This window comes from Enhydra lutris, unplaced genomic scaffold (assembly GCF_002288905.1).
Source record: "Enhydra lutris kenyoni isolate GAN:26980312 unplaced genomic scaffold, ASM228890v2 scaffoldscaffold15, whole genome shotgun sequence".
NCBI classification, from domain to species: Eukaryota; Metazoa; Chordata; class Mammalia; order Carnivora; family Mustelidae; genus Enhydra; species Enhydra lutris.
The window spans coordinates 9916432-9930290 of record NW_019154099.1 but is presented as its reverse complement, the minus strand read 5'-3'; the positions used below and the strand labels follow the sequence as shown (position 1 = coordinate 9930290).

The following is a 13859-nucleotide window of genomic DNA, read 5'->3' as shown; positions in this document are numbered from 1 at the left end:
TAAATTGTTAGTGTCTATAGATATTTGAGAGATAGTAGCATGGAGGCAAATTTCTGAACAGATCACAAGTATGTGTAAATGTCTGACTTACCCTTGATATATTCCAAGAGGATCAGTGTCATCACACCCCTGTACGCAGATTGGGTCAGCAAGATGAAGTGATGCCTAAAGTCATGTATTGTGTGCAAGGCGGAACTGGGCCAAAATTGATTAATTTTGTTTTATTAATTTATTTTTTTAATTGGTTAAATTTAGTCACAGTATTTGCTGGTTGCCTTCTGTGTGCTGGTGTGTGTGCTGGGCTGTGGGAATATACTTTCTAAAAAACCTCTGTGTCCTTGCCTTTTCCCCCTTACCCCTCTTAAAGCTGTATTGCTTTAATGCAGTACTGTGTATTGCAGAAGAATGTGAGGTAAATGGAAACCTTGATTTAGAATTTGTTTTCACTTGGATATTTATAGAAAACCTGTCAGCCAAAGAATTGAAGAAAATGCTCAGCAAGCAAAGAAGAGCTCAGAAAAAGGCCAAACTGGAAGAAGAGAGAAAGCATGCAGAACGGGAACGTCAACAAAAAAATCAAAAGAAAAAAAGGGATGAAGAAGAAGAAGAAGCCAGTGGTCTCAAAGAAGAACTTATACCTGAAAAGTTAGAAAGGGTGAGATGAATTTACTGTGTTTCTTTGTAGGATTTACATTATTTGGTTCTGTTCTGGTCATGAACATGTTTTAATTAAATCTAGAGATCAGAGCTGTTTTGCAATATTTCAAGGTCATTATGATAGTAGTCAATTATTTTTGAGTGATAATATGCAAATTTTGGTTAATGTAAATGATACATAGAATTGTAGTTGTGGTGGGCAGCACAGTGGTCCTTGAAATCCAGCCACATTCCAAATCCTGGAATTTGTAAACATGTTGTATGTTTACAACGGCAATGGGGAATTAATGTGGCAGATGGCCTTAAAATAAGGAAGTTAGCCTGAATGATCTGGGTGAGCCCAGGTGAATCACAGTGCGTCTTCAAAGGAGAGGGGGTTGGAGTAGCTGAGGAGGACTCAGTCCTCGGTTACCTGGTTCTGAAGAGGGAATGAGGGAGCGGCAAACTGAGATTGTGGGCAACCTTGAGAAGCCAAAAAGGGCATTGAAACACACTCTCCCTTAGAGCCTCCGAAAGGGACATGGTCCTGCTGACTTCTTGATTTTTGAACCTGGCACGACCCATGTTGGACTTTAGACTTACAGAACTGCCAAGATAATAACTCTGTGTTGCTTTATTGACACTAAATTTTTGGTAATTTGTTAGAGCAGCCAATTATCTGTTACATCTGGAAACATTTTATATATCTTGATAGGTTTTAGTTACAAAGATAAAGCACTTCATCTCTGGGATTTTCTCAAAGTGTCCATAGTTATTTGGGGATCATATTTAGGGAAATATTTAACTTTCAGGTTTATTTACTGTGGAATCTAGTATAAGGATTTTAAACTGGTGATTTTTTTCTATTTACACAATGCAATTGTATTTGTCTCCTTACTTTGAATGTTTCAAGATTAAGGGCTATCAGTATTTGGTGCCCCATCTCCTTAAGCCTGTGGAATAATTTTCTGGACATTTTGGAGTTTTATGAGATTATATTGATTTTATAATAAAAAAATAGAGCTATTTTCATTTTGAAATTATTGACTATTTTGAATTTGTTTACAGATGATAGTTTTAAAATGTTTTCTTGCTTATTTGGTCATATAAAGAGAACTGTAAATTACTTTAGATATGTATTAATATGAGATTTGGGGGGAAATTTAACTTGTGTAGCTGTTTTTAAATGTAGTAATTTTCCTTTCTGTTTCAAAATAGATAGAAAATCCATTAGAAGAAGCTATCAAGTTCCTTATACCTCTGAAGAACCTTGTTGCTGATAACATTGACACTCATCTGTTAGCGTTTGAACTGTATTTTAGAAAAGGTAATCGCTTGAATTCAGTTGTTAATCCTTATTCATATTCAGCGTGATCTTTTTCAGTTAGATCGTTAGAGTTCCATTTCAGCCTTCCACAAAGGCTCCTGATGCCTTTTTCCTTTGCTACCCAAAACTTTACAGGGCGATCAGAATATTATGGTCAAATCCATTTTGAGAATAGTTTGAACAGTCATACAAATTGTTTACCTGAAGCATTCAATTCTACGTGATTTCAAGCTTTTCTTTAGAAAATAAAAATTGTCTTTGATAACCAAAGTCAGCTGTGAATTTTGCTTATGAATGTTACAGGAAAGGTAATCTTTTGTCTCTGGAATTTAAGTGAGGCTAAAATAAAGTGACTAAAACAGCATACATAAATATTCATGCTGTTACTTTTATATTTTCTTTTCTGACACAGGGAAGTTTCTGTTAATGCTGCAGTCTGTCAAACGAGCTTTTGCCATCAACAGTAATCACCCATGGTTACATGAATGTTTAATTAAATTTTCTAAGTCTGGTAAGTATACAAAAGGTAATGTTAATGTAAAAGCGAATATGACAGTTCAGCAGCCTTCTGTTAAGTTGGACATTAAAAAGATTTGCAATAATATAAAGCAAAAAAAGATAATATTTGTAGTGCATCTATAAATTAAACATACTAGTAAGGATATGCTAAAAATTAGTACATTTTTAAGCTGGAATATATTTATATTCCAAAGGAGCAATATTTTACTGTGTAAAATGTATCAAGCTTAATAGTAAATGTAAATGTCTTTAAAAATGCTGATTTTCAGAGAACAGATGAAAAAATTTTTAATTCCAAATATTTTGTTTTTATAGTGTCTAATCATAGTAATCTTCCAGACATTGTGAGTAAAGTTCTATCTCAAGAAATGCAGAAAATATTTGTCAACAAAGATTTGCAAAGTTTTAATGAGGATTTTCTCAAACACAATGCTACCTCTCTTCAGCATCTGCTTTCAGGTCAGTGTCTGACTCCTCGGGTTAAAACATTTATAGAAGAGGTTAGAATGTGATGAAAGTGAAAGTTTGTAAAGATGTTCAGCCTTATAAATTATCATAGAAAAAGAAATTAACACAATACCATTTTTGATCTTTCAAAATAAGAAAGGTTTTTTTGTTGTTGGTTTGGGAAAAGGAGATGAAAGTATGGTAAAGACATGGTGAATAAGCACTCGGTATTTTGCTTCTGAAAGTGTAAAGTGGCCGAGCTGTTTAGGAAAGCAGTCTGTCATTCTGAGTAAGAGCTTCACTTTGGGGTGCCTGGGGGGCTCAGTCGTTTGAGTGTCTGACTCTTACTTTCAGCTCATTATGATCTCAGGGTCCTGGTGTTAGGTCCGTGATCAAAGGAGCGAGACTGATACAAAGCGAAGGTCAAGCAAAGCTTTATTTTGCGCCAAGCATCGAGAATCAAACCAACCGTTCAGGGCCGCCTCTTACAGAGAGAGCAAGCGACTCCCAGCCTCACAGACTAACTTTTATAGAGCGAAGGCCATGTGGTTGAGCCTGGCCACACACCGGTGGCCAATGAGATTGCAACACACAGAGAAAGCTTCACAGTCATGCTAGGTCACACACGGGTGGCCAATTGAATTACAGTTCACCCCATAGTAGCTATTTGAACTAGCCTATCACCTTGGTCAGAATTGGCGCCCAAAAGGCGGGGCCCACACTCCTTCGTAGCTAGGGAGACAGTATGTGTGCTCTACTGATTGGATGTCTCCACCTGGCCTGACCTGCCCTTATATTTGGGCTCTGTTATCAGGGACTGGTCGACTACTTTCTACTGGTTTCCCGGACTTGCTTTTAAGTAAGTTCCCCGTTGGGGGAAGGGGAGTAGGGTCAGTCGAAGTTTTACTGCATAAACAATAAAATCGCTGTTTAACCGAGATGAAATCGCTCTAGCTAAATAGGCCCTTACGCTGGATTGAGTCCAACGTGGGGTTGTGTGCTGAGCGGGAAGCTGCTTGAGACTCTCTCCACTGCCCCTTCGTGTGTGTGCACTCAAATAAATTAAATAAATCTTTTTTTTTTTTTAAGATTTTATTTATTTATTTGACAGACAGAGATCACAAGTAGGCAGAGAGGCAGGCAGAGAGAGGGGGAAGCAGGCTCCCTGCTGAGCAGAGAGCCCGATGTGGGGCTCGATCCCAGGAGCCTGAGATCATGACCAGAGCCGAAGGCAGAGGCTTTAACCCACTGAGCTACCCAGGTGCCCCTAAATTAAATAAATCTTAAAAAAAAAAAAGAGCTTCACATTATTTGTGATTTCTTGGCTGTGGTCATACTTTTGCAAATAATTTTAAAGAATTAATCCAAAGCAGAGATAGGGCTTTACGTGTAAAAATGGTAACTGAAATGTTGTGTGTAAGTGTAGGGAAAAGAATGGAAACAAATTTAATGTATGTCTAGTATGAGAGGAAATGGTAGTAAGTTTGTAATGAGATAGAAAACCAGGCAGTCCTATAATATTTATTCAAAAAATTTGTAATAACAGCGGTAATTTTGTAATATGTACACAGAATTAACATACAATATACTCTCAACTATGTTAAAAAAAAAAAAAAGCCTACATGGGATAAAGGCTAAAAAGAAACACATATGGAAGCTTTAGTTGTTTCCATTCACATTTTGTGGTTATGAGTGATCTTTTTTTTTCTTGTATTTTTATTACTTGATATGTTTTGTATTTTGAGGATTTATTTATATCCTGCCAGTTACAGGAAGGATTATAGGCAGTTTATACAAATTCATAAAACAAAATGGCATGGATAGACAAGATGGTAAACTGGACAAAAGATTATGGAAAAGGCATTGGGGACAGCAAGAAGTGTATAATTATGCTCCTGCAGTAAGCCATATACTTAAATATTTCAACCTAAGTTTTCTTGTTCTAAAGGGAAACTTTTTGATTCTGGTGTCTATGGAAAAAAATTATTTCCTATGAAAAATGACAGCTTCTTGGTAGTAAGGACAGATAATTTCTCTTCAAGAATACAAGATAATGAAAGAAAGCATTTCTTTATTATTATTATTATGAGAAATGCCTTCCCAAATATGTGAAATTCTAAGAAAAAGGTAATTTTTGCCACATAAAAATAAAACACCATGAAGAAAGTCAGAAGGCTGGGGCACCTTTTGTCAAGTAGAGCACGTGACTCTTGATCTCAGGGTTGCGAGCTCAAGCCCTATGTTAGGTGAGGAGATTACTTAATAAATAAAAATTTAGAAGAAAAGAGGCCAATTGGAAAAAAATATTTACAGATATGCAACTAATAAAAAGCTAATAATATATGTAGAGCTCTTATAAATTAACAGTAAACAGTATAAATTGGTAAAAGTCCAAGAGAAAAATGAGCATAGAGTATGGACCAGGAGATATAGGAGATACAGACATGGAGAAAGAGGTTATTAAAATACCTGTTGTCTCCGTTGTGAAAGGGAAGGCTTCACGTGTGAACTCTACCAAACATTTAAAGAGGAGTTAATACCTATTCTTCTCAAACTATTCCCCAAAATAGAAGAGGAAGAAAAACTTCCAGATTCATTCTATGAGGTCAGCCTTATCCTGATACCAAAACCAGATATAGACAGTACAGAAGGAGAACTACAGGCCAGTATCCCTGATGAACATAGGTGCAGAAATCCTCAACAAAATATTAACAAACTGAATCCAACAATTCATTAAAAAATCGTTCACCACAATCAAGTGGGATTTCCTCCTGGCTTACAAGGGTTAAGTATTTGCAGATCAATCAGTGTGAAACATCGCATCAATGAGAGAGAAAGGGTAAACACCATATGATCATTTTAGTGGATGCATAAAAAATATCACCCAGGAATAGGGATTAAAAAAAAAAATCTTTAAGAATTACTTATTTTCTTTGTGAACATGAAGCATTTTCCTTTTGTCCCTCTGTCACACTTCTCTGTGACGGTAATTTGTTCCTTAGTTGTTTTATTTGAAGGTATCATCTTTAAAAAATGATTTTAGCTACAGGGTAGCCCGTATTTATAATTTGACCTTTAGCATTTCCAGGGGGAGGGGTGGTTGTTAAATCTGGTCTCCTGGTAAGTGTTTGACAACCATCTCTTTTTGACAGAAGAAGCCCTGATTTGCAGCATTTTGCCATAATATAAACACTCCCGTTGTGGCCCTAGTCTGTCAGTAGGATGTCATTGAATTGGGAGTTGGGTGGAGACTTTGCATCTAGCTCCCAAGTTCTGCGTAGGAGTCACTGCTGATTAAATGCTTGGAACCCTATTTGAAGTCACTGGCTGATGTCAGTTGAATCAATTGTAAGATCTTGGAGTTCACTCATTTTGTAGTATCTTGGTATTTCAGGGGCTAAAATGATGTATTTTCTGGACAAGTCGAGGCAAGAGAAAGCAATTGCTATTGCCACTAGATTGGATGAAACTATAAAAGATAAAAATGTAAAGGTAAGATTTTTCAGATTTCTGCAAATTTGTGGATATGGAATGCTCTGACAGAACATGGGTCTTTACAACATAATTCTTGAGTGGGCCTTCAGAGTTGTGTCTGGATTTGGATCTCAGCTCTATCAGTTATGATCTGTGTCACACACATTAGGCAGATTTCCACTCTTGGCTTCCTCTTCCTCATTTATAAGATGAGGATGAAAACAGGCATACCTGCGAGATACTGTGGGTTCGACTCCCGACTACTGCTGATAAAGTGAATAGCACAACAAAATGAGTCTGGTGAATTTTTTGGTTTCCCAGTGCATATAAAAGTTATGTTTAGGGGCGCCTGGGTGGCTTAGTGAGTTAAGCCGCTGCCTTCGGCTCAGGTCATGATCTCAGGGTCCTGGGATCGAGTCCCGCATCGGGCTCTCTGCTCAGCAGGGAGCCTGCTTCCCTCTCTCTCTCTGCCTGCCTCTCTGTCTACTCGTGATCTCTCTCTGTCAAATAAATTAAAAAAAAAAAAAAAGTTATGTTTATACTGTACTGTAGTCCGTCAAGTGTGTAATAGTGTTAAGTAAAAAAAAAAAAATCTAAATGCCTTAGTTAAAAAAATAGTTTATTACTGAGAAATGCTAACCATCATCTGAGATTTCAGTGAGTTGTAATCACTGATGACAGATCATCATAACAAATATAATAATAGTGACTAAGTTTGAAATATTTGCAAGAATCACCAAAATATGACACAGGGACACAAAGTGAGCAAATACTGTTGGGAAAATGGTGACAGTAGAATTGCAGACACCAGGTTGCCATAGCCTTCAATTTGTAAGAAACACAGTATCTGCGAGGCACAGTAACACTGGCTGTGTCTGTACCACTTACCTGCTTGGCGGGAGGGTTCACCGAAATACTGTCCTGCAAAGGGCTAACTCCCTGCCTGTGCATAGTAAGCCCTCAGGAAATGAGAACTACTGTGGTTAATAAAGGACATTTTCATTGTAGTGATTAGTTTCAGAGAGTCGCTTTCTCAAGCAGTAGAATTTTGCCATTTTTTAAGACTTTGCAGAATTGATTTCTAAAATGTTCCTGTTCTAAACTGAGGGTTGTTGGAGGGGAGGTAGGTGGGGGGATGGGGTTACTGGTGATGGGCCTTGGGGAGGATACATGATACGATGAGCACTAGGTGTTGTGTGCAGCTGATGAATCCCTGAACTCTACCTATGAAACTAATAATACACCATATGTTAAGTAATTGAATTTAAATTAAAAATAAATAAATAAAATGTTCCTGTTTTGAGGTGATTACTAACTGTGAGTAGCAAGAAGTTATCTTACACTGAGGCCTTGCCAGTTTTCTTTTGCTTAATTAACACCTTGTAACTTTTGGTTATTAAAATGATTAGTAACCCAGCCTTTTTTCTTAAAAATTATTTTTATTCTTGCCTTTTTAAATAGACTTTACTAAAGGTTTCCGAGGCACTGCTTGATGGCAGCTTTGGGAACTGTAATTCCCAGTATGAAGAATACAGGGCGGCCTGTCACAGCCTGCTTCCTTTCACTTCCGCTTTCCTGCCCGGTGCACACGAAGCTGACGGTCCCGGTGTGGCACTCAACCATACAGCCGACTCTGATGTCTTGGCAAACGAAATCTGAAATCCCATAGAAAGTCGACCCCTAGAAGACTCAGAGCTGAATTCAGATCAGGGTTTCCTTTTCAGGGTGTATTTTAATATAGGTATGAAATGAAATAATTGGATAGAATTTGGCAGTAGAGTATTCTGTAAACTTACTTTATCCTTTATCTGACCCTGCCAATTTACATAAACTCTTTTGAAAATTACCTGTTTATACCTGTACAGATTTCTTAAACTTTCAGATCATCAGCATTGTGATGGGTGCTGTCACTTCTGTATTATGACTATAATTTCTTATTGTGCTCAGTTGTATACAGCCCCGCTGTAGTATTTTCTTTAGATCCTGGTTTCAGAATCTGTGTTTTGATCTGTTATTGGTTTGTTGTATTATTGTTTATTTGGTTGCTTTTTGATTAACGCGCATCAGTTTTAAAGTGTAAACTATATTTTGAAAACCACATGAAACTTTTTTTTGGCAACAAAGAGGTTTATTTTTAAATTTATTTCAGTTTGCCCTTTTTTCCACCTTAATTTTTTCATGATTTACCATTTCCTCCTTAATATCCATGAAAATGATACTTTCTGTTGAATAAGGGTACTCCAGTTTTATGTAGATGATTCAGAATATGGGGACTGGTTTGCCTCTTAATCATAAAAATTCACTGGTAAATTTGTTGCATATCCCTAGATCAGTCTTTTAAGGACCTATGTGTAAGAATTATGCTATCTTGATTAAGTTGCTTCAGGTGTTAACAAGTAGTTTATATCTAAGTGGTGTGCTCCAAGGGAGCATAATAGGGAAGAATACAAATTATAAGGAAACATTGTTACTCTTAATAGCCATGCATTGACTCTTTAAATACGTTTTTGTATCAGCAAAATGAAAATTTAAACTATAGTTAGTTTAACTATTAAAACATTGTTGAGCAATATTTTGGGGCGGGAGTGTAGGTTTTTGTTTTATCTTGTACAGAAAACAATATTGGAATCATTCAGTATATTTCTTTCAGAACTGTGTAAATATGTCTAATATTAATACATCCCTTTAAGGCAAATATGAATTCAAAAAGGGAGATTTTATTTAGAGAATCCATTCTAATTAAAATGGTTTTCCTTCACTCTAAGCTGTTTAGATTCATAATTGTTAAGAGAAAAAAAACTCACTGTAAAATAATGCCAACCTATATAATGCTGTAATAAATTATTTTGTACACAGTTGCTTATTTGTATTTGTGTTATTATTTCACATAAAATATTTTTGCAAAATGTTTTTTCTTCAAAGGAATAAAAACTTAATCATTTAATTTTTACAAGTTTATAAAAAAGAAAGTTGGTTATTAAAAAATAAACACCTACCAATAAATTCTGGTGCCATAGCAGCTTGGCTTCTTTTTAGTGTTTTAATAATTTTTGAACTTGGCAGTCTTTGTCACAAAGTGATCCTGGCAAGCATGTAATTCATTATGTTACTTTCAGCAAGATGCCACTTGCATAAATGATTCCCATTAATCATAATGTGGAAATCACGCTGGCAGCAGCAGTGTTTTGTTTTTTATTTTTTTCAGTGCCAGTCTTTTAAAAGGCATCTCATTGGAATCACTTGAGAATTTCTGAGAGTTACAGGGTGGATACACTTGAAATGTGAGGAGTTGGTTTCAAGGTGTAGAAGGCAGGATAAAGGGTGAAATCCAGTAGTGTCTGAGTCAGTGGATAGAGGTTGTATCTGTTCTCCTCCCTAACTCCCATCCCACTTTGAATATAAGCATCTTATAAACCTGGTATAGGGGGCACTTGGGTGGCTCAGTGGGTTAAGCCTCTGCCTTCCACTCAGGCCATGATCTCAGGGTCCTGGGATCAAGTCCCACATTTGGGCTCTCTGCACAGCGGGGAGCCTGCTTCCCCCTCTGTCTCTGCCTGCCTATCTGCCTACTTGTGATCTCTGTCTGTTGAATAAATAAAGAAAAATCTTTAAAAGCAAAAAAAACAAAAAAACCCAGGATAGGGACAGGGATCTTTTTAGTTAAGGGGGTTGGGGGTGTGTCTTGTTCCCCTACTCCCTACCCGCTGCCTCCAGCTTGGCAGAGGCCCTTTACCTTTCAGAAAGCTTAAGAAGAAGCATCTGAGAACCAAGTACTTACAGAAGTCTCTAGTCTCAAGAGAAAAGTGAGAAGTCCTTTGTCCTGGGAGATCTGCCAAGATTATCAGAACAGATAGGAAAAGACACAAAGATTCAAAGCATAGTGTTGTAATTTTAAGAATTTGGCTTCCAGTTTCTTGTGATTTCTTGAGGAATGGAATGAATTTAGTGGGCAAAGCCTAGAGGGTAAAGAACCATAATTCAGTCTGTATTGTGCACCTATTATGTTTCAGACACTAGTCTAGGTATGACATGTACAGTAGTGAGCAGAATTAAGTGCTCTTCTCATGGAGTTTATATGCTAATGAAAGGAGGGAGAAACAAATATAGGATATATTATTCGGTAGTGATAATTGCCATGAAGAAAAACCAAGCACAGTGTGAAGACAGAGAGTAGTGTTGATTATAGTGAAATTTTTGACTATCAAAGAAAGAAGTCGAAAAGCTTACAGAGGAAAAAAGATTATTCTCAAAGGAAAGAGAATCAGATTTATCAAAAGCATCATTGAATATAAGAAGAAGGAGGAGGGTTTTTTCCAAGTAGTGAAGAAAAATTCCTTCGAGTTTAAAATTTTATATCCAGCCAAATTAGCCTAGAATGTCATAGTATCTAAAAATATCTTCAAGTGGGGCTCCTGGGTGGCTCAGTCCCTTGATCCTCTTTGCTTCAGTGATTTTCATCTTCAGCCTGATCAAACTAACCAGTCCCTTGGCGACATCCCCTCCTTGTCATGGGTAGAAACTTTCACTTCTGAAATAACTTACACAAGTCATGCTGACTCTGGTCTCCCGTTCCTCTTACCCTGTTCATTCGGTTATTCCTTCCATAGCTGTTTCAGCTCACCACAGCCTCCCACGATTCTCCCGAAGAGCTTGAACCACCCATCTCTATCTTTGCTTTATAGTTCCATCAGTCAACGACTTTCTCATTCCACTGGGCTTCATTTCTGTGCCAAGAAAAAGTCCCAAGCTTGGTTGAATTCAATAACAAGGATCCTCCAGTCTCATAGACTGATGCCAGTAGATAAGTGGGCTTAGTGGGCTCCAATCTCACAAGAGTTCATACTTGGTTTCCCAGTATGCTGTCTCTTAGCTACTTAAAAAATTCTCCACTCACTCCTCAGGGTGCACTTTCTGCCTTGCTCTTAGGTGTGGTAGGCGGATCATGTGATAGGCCCTCCTCCTGCCCAAAGACATCCATGTCCTAAACCTGGAAACCTGGGAATATGTTACTTTCTATGGCAAAAGGACTCCATAGGTGTGATTAAAGATCTTGAGATGGGAAGATAATTCTGGATATCTAGAGTGGGCCCTGAATGTAATCACAAGGGTCCTTTATCTTTCTGTCATCTGTCTACATCTTTTAAGGAATTTCATCTAGTTTATCAGACTTAAGGAATTTCATCTAGTTTATCAGACTTGTGGGCATGGAGTTGTTCACAATATTCCTTTATTATCCTTTTAATATCCATGAGATCAGTAGTGATGGCTTCTCTTTTATTTCTGTTAGTAATATTGTGTTTTCTCTCTTTCTTGGATAGCCACCTTAGAGGTTTATCAATGTATAGATTTTTTTTTTCAAAGAACTAGCTTTTGGTTTCATTGATTTCCTATTTTTGACGACATTGATTTCTGCTCAATTTTTTATTATGTCTCGTTTTTGTTTTTTAACCTTTGGATTTTTTTTTTTTTTTTTTGCTCTTTTTCTAGCTTTCCCAGAAGCTTAGATTATTGCTTTAGATCTTTCTTCTCTAATATATGCATTTAGTGCTATAAATTTCACTCTAAGCACTGCTTTGCTGCATCCCACAAACTTTAATAAGTCCTATTTTCATTTAGCTCGAAATACTTTTAAATTTCTCTTGATATTTCCTCTTTGACTCATGTGTTGTTTAGAAGTGTTTTGTTAATCTCCAAATACTTGGAGATTGTTCAACTATTTCTATTATTGATTTCTAATTTAATTCCATTGTCATTTGAGAGCATGTTTTGTGTGAATTCCATTCTTTTATGTTTATTAAAGTGTGTTTTATGACCCAGAATGTGGTCTAATTGGTGAATAGTCCCTGTCAGCTTGAGAAGAACGTGTATTTTGCTGTTGCTGGATGAAGTGATCTATAAATGTCACATCCAGTGGTCTGAGGAAGCTTTGGATTCAGCTATATCCCGATTTTCTGGCTGCTGCATCTGTCCATAACTGATGGAGAGGTGTTGAAGTCTCCAACTATCCTCGTGGATTTGTCTCTCTCTCCTTGCGGTTCTGTCAGTTCTTGCTTCACGTATATTGACGCTCTGTTGTTAGGCACATACAAAAGGATTGTTAAATCTTGGGGAATTCACCCCTTTATCATTATGTGATGGTTCCTTTATCCCTAATAATTTTTCTTGTGAAGTCGTTTTGTCTGAAATTAATGTAGCTACTCCGGCTTTTTTTTTTTAAATTAATGTTAGCATGGTGTATCTTTCTCTATCCCTTAACTTTTAACCTGTGTATTTACGTTTAGAGTGGATTTCTTATACACAGCATAAAATAAGGTTCTTGTTTTTTAAAATCCGTTCTGATAGTTTGTTTTTAATTGGTATTTTTAAGTCATTCACGTTTCAAGTGATTATTGATATTGTTGGATTAAAATCTACAATATTTGTAACTTCCCATTGCCCCTGTTCTTTGTTTTAAGAATTTTCCAAAATTAATTACAGATAATGAACAGATCCAGGAAGCTCAGAGAATACCAATTCGGATAATTACCAAAAAACTACACCAAACTATATTCAAACTGCAGAAAATAAAAGACAAAGAGAAAATCTTATAAAAAGAGAAAAACAAACCTCACTTTATCTTTAAAATAACATAGATAAAAATTACATCAGACAGCTCTGTAGAAACCAAGCAAGCAGAAGAGAATAGAGTGAAATATTTCAAGTGTTAAAAGGAAAAACCCACCAGCCAAGAACTCTATGCAAGAAAATTATCCTTCAAAAGTGGAGGAGACAAAAAAAATTCATTTCAAGACAAAAATTGAGGGAATTTGTCATCAGTAGACCTGTCTCATATGCAATGTCAAAAATTCTTCAGAGAAGGAAAAATGATATAAGAGACTTAGATGAGGTAAAGAGAAGAGTGTTAGAGATGAACTAAAGGTAAAATACAGTGTCTTATTTTTCTTATTTTGAATAATTTTCACTAATTCTTAATTCTTATTTTTAATTGATCTAGCATATAACAGTTTTTCAAAATAATAAGAGCAACAGCATATTGGATGATTATAGCTTATGGATAAGTGGTATGAATGATAACAGTGTCATATGAGACAGGAGGGAGGAATTGGGAATACTTTCTTAGAAGGTACCTGCACTACCCAAGAAGTGATATAGTATTACTTGAAAGTTAGATTAGTTGTCCCAAAGAATCCAAAATCACTAATTCAAAGGGATACATGCATCCTGTGTTTATAGCAGCATTACTTACAATAGCCAAGATACAGAAGCAGCCCAGATATCCATTGATTGATGAACGGATGAAGAAGATGTGGTAAGCACACACAATGGAATATTACTCAGCCATAAAAAAGAATGAAATCTCACCATTTGCAACAACATAGATGGAGCTAGAGAGTATAATGCTAAGCAAAATAAGTCAGGGGAAGGCAAACACATATGATTTCACTTATATGTAGAA

General features: G+C 36.5%; 1 protein-coding gene across 5 annotated transcripts in view; it reads left to right on the top strand.

Annotated features, from left to right (window-relative positions):
* Nucleotides 1–9261, top strand: part of LOC111146888 (N(alpha)-acetyltransferase 16, NatA auxiliary subunit) — a 65223-nt gene extending 55962 nt beyond the window's left edge. For 3 of the 5 annotated variants that reach the window (XM_022502608.1, XM_022502612.1, XM_022502610.1), the window contains 6 exons: nucleotides 462–655; nucleotides 1855–1963; nucleotides 2376–2474; nucleotides 2798–2941; nucleotides 6324–6421; nucleotides 7865–9261. In XM_022502608.1, the coding sequence (XP_022358316.1) occupies nucleotides 462–655; nucleotides 1855–1963; nucleotides 2376–2474; nucleotides 2798–2941; nucleotides 6324–6421; nucleotides 7865–8062 (842 nt within the window). In that variant the 3' untranslated portion in view covers nucleotides 8063–9261. The remainder of the gene's footprint in view (nucleotides 1–461; nucleotides 656–1854; nucleotides 1964–2375; nucleotides 2475–2797; nucleotides 2942–6323; nucleotides 6422–7864) is intronic. The other 2 variants (XM_022502609.1, XM_022502611.1) reach the window with 2 other exon arrangements.
* Nucleotides 9262–13859: the final 4598 nt, after the last annotated feature.